The sequence below is a fragment of the Numenius arquata genome, chromosome 6, assembly GCF_964106895.1.
Source record: "Numenius arquata chromosome 6, bNumArq3.hap1.1, whole genome shotgun sequence".
Lineage (NCBI taxonomy): Eukaryota > Metazoa > Chordata > Aves > Charadriiformes > Scolopacidae > Numenius > Numenius arquata.
This window is the reverse complement of record NC_133581.1, coordinates 2,034,766-2,041,719: the sequence shown is the minus strand read 5'-3', so window position 1 is coordinate 2,041,719 and position 6,954 is coordinate 2,034,766. Positions and strand designations below refer to the sequence as shown.

The following is a 6,954-nucleotide window of genomic DNA, read 5'->3' as shown; positions in this document are numbered from 1 at the left end:
ATGGCAGCCTGCTTGCCCGCCCTGCGCCTGCTGCTCTTGGTGGGGACGTGGGGTGAGTACGGCGGGGGGAGTCGGGGTGGGGATCGGGGGGGGCTGCTTTATCGGGGTGCACCCACCGTGCTGGCAGCTCCGGTGCCAGGGATGCCCAGGGATCCCTGAAATCCTATGGTGGAGTCCTCCATCTTTCCCGCTGCCAGGTATATTTTGGGGGGGGGGGGGGCTCAGCCCCGTGTCCTTGGGTGCCAAGGGTTCCCATGTGCCCACCCTGGGCAAGCCCCAAGCACGGGGGCTCGGGCCAGGTGGGGGGACAGGGGCTGGTGACCAGTGACGGGGCCACCGAGCTCACACAGCGAGCGAGGAGAACACAGGCACCCCTCATCCGGGGCCACGGGGAGTCTGGTCCCCCCAGCTCTGGGGGTCCCCGAGATGCTCGTCACACCCCAGGAGTGAGCTGGGGGGCAGCCAGCTGTCCCCCCATCCTCATTCCCTGCTGTGCCCAACCGTCCCTTGATCCCCGTGGCACGGCCGCAGGCACCGCTCCGGCTCACAGCGGTGATGGCGGCACCATCCACCACTGCTTGGCCCTACCTTCCCACCATTAATGGTGTTGGCTCGTTAGTGGTAATTAGCAGGTGCCCTTGTCTGCCTTCTTTCAGCCATAATTACCCACCAGCCTGGCAGGGAATGCTACGGCCAGTTGCATGGGGTCGTTAGGATTTATTTTAATTAAAGGCGTGAGGAGGAGGAGGAGGAGGGAGAACAAATTCACCCAGAAAGCCCTAAAATGTTCTTCTATTGCCAAGGAAAAAGCCAGCACGACCCAGCCTCCTCCTCCGGTCCCCGAGGCCAGCTTGGGGCTCTGTCCCCACCCCTGAGCTTTGGGGACAGAGGTGTCCCCATCCCTACAGAGCCACCGCCATCACCAGCCCCTTTCCACCAGCAGCCTGGTGAAAGGCTGACCCGAGCCTCCAAAAATCACCTTTTTCCGCCCAAAATAAGTGGCGAAAGGCCAAGAGCCACGAGCCGCTGCCCGAGCCTGGGGGGGTCCTGCCTCCCCCCGGGGCAAGGAGCCGGACTGACACCTTGTGTCCCCCCCCTCCCTTCTCTCTTGCAGCCTTCCCCAGCCACGGAGGAGCCACCCTGATCCCTGAAGGTGAGCGTGCCTGGGGGCAAAGCCTTGGGGATGGCATCGTGGCTTCGTTAGCGGCTCCTTCGTTAGCGTGGCCGGCAGCCGGGTGTCCCAGCTCAGCCCCCCAGCACCCCGTTTCCTTCCTGCCCCACTTTGCCAGTCGTGGGGGGCACGCTGGTGCCCGGCTGCGGCGGCGACGATGAGCCGGCGAGGGCTTTTTTTTTTGGGTTTGGTTTTTTTTTCGGGTGGAAAAAGGTGCTGCGAAGAGAAGGAAAAACCCCTAAACCCCTGTGTTTCCCCCCCCCCCCCCCCCCAAGAACCCAGCCTGCAGCTCAGCGGGGGTGGCTGCCGCTGCGCCGGGATGCTGGAGGTGAAGTGGAAAGGCCGGTGGAGCCGCGTTTGCCGGGACAGCCTGAGCGAAACCAGCAGGGAGGGCATCTGCCGGCAGCTGGGCTGCGGCCCCCCCACGGCCGAGCCCCTCCGGTTCATCTTCCTCACCGGCGGGAAGGAGCCGCGCACGTGGCAGCTGCGGTGCCAATGGCCGGTGGCCACCTTGGCGGGGTGCCGCTGGACGCCGGCAAACTGCACGGAGCACGCCGTCCTCGCCTGCGGCGGTGAGCCTGGACCCCCCCCCCACCATCCTCAGGGTCTTTTGTGGCCACCCCCCCCCATCCTCAGGGTCTTTTCACCCCAACGCGGCCCCTCTTTTCTCATTTCAGAGCCAGTGAAAACCACCCCCGAGCCCCCGCCGCCTCCCCCGGCCACCAGCCCGGAGCCCACCGGTAAGAGCCCCCCGTCCCGTGCGAGGTAGCCACGTCTCGTTCATAGCGTTTGCCCCACATCAATGGGGCAATTAAGCTTCAGAGGTGGAAAGCTCGGGGGCTTTCTGCTCAAAAACGGAAAGAAATGACACCCCGGTGTGTAACTAGATGGTTTTTTTTACCCCCGCTTTGTCTCCCTCGCCAGGACCCCCCAGGCTGCGGCTGGTGGACGGGGAATTCGGCTGCTCGGGCTTCGTGCAGCTGCACAAGGAAGGGCTGTGGGGGGCCGTGGGGGGCAGCCTGGGGGTCTCACCGGGGCTGGCCACCCGCATCTGCCAAGATCTGCGCTGCGGCACCGTCGTCGACAGCCGTGGCTACGCCGTGCCGGAGCCGGGAAGCCACTTGCCGGTGCGGTGGGAGGTGATGGAACCCTGTGAGGACCATGTGCTCTTCGACTGCTTCAACAGGACCAGCGCCCGGCGAGGGAGAACGCCCGCCTTCATCATCTGCTCCGGTGAGACTCCCCCCCCTCCTCCCGGCCCCCGGCACCTTCCCTGGACCCCTCGCCAACCAGCTGGGCTACCCCGATGTGCCCCGGGGCCACGGGACGCTTTTCCCACCGAGAGACCCCCGGGGAGGTGGGGGCATCGCTGGGCTGGATGGCCGGCTACGGGCTGGCCGGGTGGCTGAAGCCCCGAGCGGGGTGACAGCCCTGTCCCCGTCCCCGTCCTCCCACTCCTGCTCTTCCTCCCCGGGGTGCGAAGGCAAAACAGGAAATCTCTCCCGGGGGCGCTGGGTTCCTGGCAGCGGCACCCCCAGCCCCGAGGCTTCGAAGGCAGCAGCGCTGCAGGGAGGAAAAGCCCCGGGGAGGGAGAGCGGGGCACAGCCAGCGCCGTGGCAGCACCCCGAAACCCAACGTGGGGCTGCGGGGTGTCCTGGCAGGGCCCACACCCCACTCGTCCACACCTCTCGGGTGTTTGCTGAGACCATCTCCCCATCACGACCATCTTCCTTCCCCAAGCATCTTCCTTCCCCAACCATCTCCCCGCCGTGGCCATCTCCCCGCCGTGACCATCGCCCCTTCACGACCATTTCCCTGCCCCAAGCATCTTCCTTCCACAAGCATCTCCCCGCCGTGACCATCTCCCTGCCACCAGCATCTCCCCGTCACGACCATCTTCCTTCCCCAAGCATCTCCCCACCGTGACCCTCTCCCCGCCGTGACCATCTCCCTGCCCCAAGCATCTTCCTTCCACAAGCATCTCCCTGCCATGACCATCTCCCTGCCCTCAGCATCTCCCCGCCGCAACCATTTCCCCGCCGTGACCATGTCTCCATTGCAACCATGTCCCCTGCTGCAACCATCTCCCTGTCACGACCATCTCTCTGCCGTGAGCATCTCCCCAACACGAGCATCTCCCTGCCCCAAGCATCTCCCCACCGTGATCATCTATCTCCCCTGCTGCGACCATCTCCCTGCCGTGAGAGTCTCCCCCACTGCGAGCATCTCTCTGCTGTGACCCTCCCCACCATCAGCATCTCCCTGCCGTGACCTTCTCCCTGCCGTGACCTTCTCCCTGCCACCAGCATCTCCCTGTCACGACCTTCTCCCTGCTGTGACCATCTCCCCTGCCGCCAGAATCTCCCCTGCCGTGACCATCTCCCTGCTGTGACCCTCCCCACCATGAGCATCTCCTCATCACAAGCATCTCCCTGCCGTGACCTTCTCCCTGCCGTGACCTTCTCCCTGCCATGACCTTCTCCCTGCCGTGACCCTCCCCACCATGAGCATCTCCCCGCCGTGATCTTCTCCCCGCCGTGACCTTCTCCCTGCCACCAGCATCTCCCCTGCCGTGACCATCTCCCTGCTGTGACCCTCCCCACCATGAGCATCTCCCTGCCACCAGCATCTCCCTGCCACCAGCATCTCCCCGCCACCAGCATCTCCCCGTCACGACCATCTCCCCGCCATGACCTTCTCCCTGCTGCCAGCATCTCCCTGCCGTGACCATCATCTCCCTGCTGCAAACATCTCCCTGCCCTGACCATCTCCTTGCCCTGCCCACCCCCCTGCCCTGCCCACCTCCCCGCAGAAGAGCCTGGTGCTGGCTCCTCAGCAGGGAGAGCCGAGCCGTGGGGCGAGAAGCGGGGCTTGCTCCGGGTCCTGCCATCTGCCCCGGCTTAGAAGCCCTCCTGTGGGATTTGGGGGCCTCAGGGGCTGCGGGGGGCGGGGGGGGGCAGCTGGCAGAGCGGCCTTCCCCGCTGCGTTTCCCATGAGGACAGCTCAAAGCTCCTCAACATGTCGTCCCCACCCCGGGTCCCCACGGCACAAGGGGAAGCTGAGATGCCGTGAGCGTCCCGGGAAAAGGAGGACCACGGGATGCTGAGCCCCCGGCTGCTGCGATGTCTACCCATGGATCTGAGCCCTCTCTGCTTCTCCCCCCCCCACCACCACCAGGTTCCTCCCCCCAGGCCCTGCGGAGGCTGGGGGCCGGCCCCACGCCATGCGAAGGGGACATCGAGGTCTTCCACGAGGGACGGTGGCGGGTGCTGTGTGACGAGCGGGCGCAGCGAGCCAAGCGGGGCCAGCAGCTGTGCCAGGAGCTGCGCTGCGGCAACCTCTCCTCCAGCGCCGAGGTCCGGGACCCCCCCGCCATGGGTGTCACCTGCAAGGTCCCCACCCTACACCTCTGCTCCGCCAGTTATGGGGGTCCCCAGACCTGCTCCCGGACCAGAATCGTGTGTAAGCCACCATGCTGGGCTTCACCACCACCACCCCCCCCCCCCCCCCCCAAGGGGACAATGGGGTAGGGGGCAGTGGTGGCCGCAGCACCCGGTGCCAGGCGTCCCCTGATGCCAGGAGCTGGGATTTCCACGGGTGAACGCCTGGGGAACGGGCAGAGGGTGCGAGCCGGGGGCAGGGGATGGGGAAAGCCTCGCCGGGGGGGTGGGTGTCCCCGCAGGGTGGTGGGTGCTCAAGGGTCTCGTCCGGTGACACCCGTCCTGTCCCCAGGCCAGGACTCGAAGCCGCTTCCCGTTGGCACGTCGGCCGGCACCATCGTGAGCATCTGCCTGGCCCTGCTCCTCTTCGGCATCCTCTTGCTCATCTGTGGCCCCCCCACCTACAGGAGGCTGATGAAGAGAAGTAGGTGACAAGCTCTGGACCTTCTCTTCCTCCTCCTCCTCCTCTCCCTCCTTGTCCTCCTCTTCCTCCTCCTCCTCCTCCTCTCCCTCCTTTTCCTCCTCCCGCGGCAGCTCCGTCCATCCATCTCCCCCCATCTCCTTGTGGTAGGGAAGGTGGAGGGGGGGGGGAGGATGGGGAAATATCCGTGCCCCCCTCAGACCCACAGATCCCCCCCCCCCGCCCCATTGTCCCCAAGCCTGCCCCACATGGCGCGGGCACAGAAAAGGGGGAGCGGGGTGCCCTTTGCAGGCAGCGGGGGGGGGGGGGGGGGATTAAGCACTGAATGGACACAAAAGACCAGGCGGAGGGTCTCAGGGGGTGGCGGGGGGGGGATTAACGGGGGGGGGGGGCAGGAGATTATTCGGGATGCCATATGGGGCCGGCGGGGGGGGCGGGTGGGGGGGGGTGGGCAGACAGCCAGAGGGAGTGAAGTTTGGGGCAGCAGGCAGATTCTCGGTGAGAATTCCGCCCCCCCCCAGCCTTTTCTCACTGACACCCCCCCCCCGTCCCCCCCCCCCCCCCCCCCCTTTCTGCCTTCCAGTCTCCAAAAAGAAGCAGCGCCAATGGATCGGTCCCACCGGACTCAACCAGACGGGTGAGGAGCCGTGTGTGTGTCCCCCCCCCATTCCCACCCACCCCCCCGCCCCCAAACCCTCCGTGGGGCTGGCTGGGGGGGGGGGGGAGGGGGGGAGGTCCGTTCTCCCCCCCACCCCAGCCCTCAGGAGGTGGAGGTGTGAACGGGCTCCCCCCCCCCCCCCCCCCCAGCCCCCCCCCCCCGGGGGTTCTCGTTTCCTGCCGCCGCCTTGACTCATCGGCGCGATATTAACTCAACCGGGAGAACCGAACCCCGCTTCCCGGCGGGGGGGGGCGGGTCCCGCTTTTACTCAGCTCCCCCCCCCAACTTTCCCCTCCCGGTGTGGGTGGGGGGTGGGTGGGGGTGCGTCGCCTCCAATCTGCTGTTTCAGCCCCAAATCCTTCCCCCCCCCCCCCCAAAAAAAAAAAAAACCCACCCAACTCCTGACTCCTCTCCCACCATCGCTTCCAGTCTCCTTCCACCGCAACAGCACCGTCACCCCCCGGCAAAGGGCGGAGGGGGGGCAACGGGGGGGGCAGGGGGGGGACAACGACTACGTTCAGCCCCCCCAGAAGAGCTCCTACCTCTCGGCTTATCCAGGTAAGCCCAGGGACACCGGGAACGGCTCCCTCGGGAACGAACACACACACACACCCCCCCCGGGGGCGAGAGAACGGCCCCCCGGGGGTAAGTGACACCCCCCCCCCCCCCTAATAATTTGCCATATCCATCCTCCCCCCCCCCTCTTTACCCCCCCCCCCCCCCCCCCCGCAGCCCTGGAAGGTGCCTGCAGAGCATCCAACCCTCCGGACAACTCCTCCGACAGCGATTACGACCTTCATTCCACCCGCAGACTGTGACACCCCCCCACACACCCCCACCACAGCTGGGACCCTCTGGGGCTGCCCGGGTCCCCCCCCCCCACCGTGTCCTCCCCCCCCCCCCGCCTGCCACCCAGCGCGGTGACAAACCTGAGCAATTGCTGAATTAGCGGCTTTTCTCCCACTTTTTTTTTTGGCAAACCATCTTTTTTCCGTCACATCCCCCCCCCCCCCCACCCTTTCCCACCCTGCAGGCAGAGGTGGGATGCAGCACACCCCCCCCCCCCCCCCCCCCAAAAAAAAAAAGGTGCCATCCCTGCCCACGGCGGGGGGGGGGGGGGGGGGATCCTTGAAGGTCCTTTTTGCCCCCAACCCTGCTGTGATTCCACGCCGTGATGACCCCAAGGAAGCCCAGGGAAGAAACGATCAATACCTGCTTATCTTGGAAAAAAAAACCTGCTCGCATCACCCCCCCCCCCCCCCCC

At 66.3% G+C, this 6,954-nt stretch overlaps 1 protein-coding gene across 1 annotated transcript; it reads left to right on the top strand.

Moving 5' to 3' along the window:
• On the top strand, nucleotides 1-6,636 carry CD5 (CD5 molecule). Its single transcript, XM_074148695.1, has 10 exons — nucleotides 1-52; nucleotides 1,115-1,153; nucleotides 1,447-1,743; nucleotides 1,849-1,911; nucleotides 2,096-2,404; nucleotides 4,349-4,633; nucleotides 4,904-5,035; nucleotides 5,616-5,669; nucleotides 6,120-6,248; nucleotides 6,423-6,636. Exons 1-10 carry the CDS (start codon nucleotides 1-3, stop codon nucleotides 6,506-6,508), a joined length of 1,446 nt encoding a protein of 481 aa, XP_074004796.1. The 3' UTR covers nucleotides 6,509-6,636.
• The last annotated feature ends 318 nt before the right edge of the window (nucleotides 6,637-6,954 follow it).

Coding starts and splice junctions, on each gene's coding strand:
- CD5 (XM_074148695.1), top strand. CDS start 1: ATGGCAGCCTGCTTGCCCGCCCTGCGCCTGCTGCTCTTGGTGGGGACG. Junction 53..1,114: donor GCTCTTGGTGGGGACGTGGG/GTGAGTACGGCG, acceptor TCTCTCTTGCAG/CCTTCCCCAGCCACGGAGGA. Junction 5,036..5,615: donor CAGGAGGCTGATGAAGAGAA/GTAGGTGACAAG, acceptor TCTGCCTTCCAG/TCTCCAAAAAGAAGCAGCGC.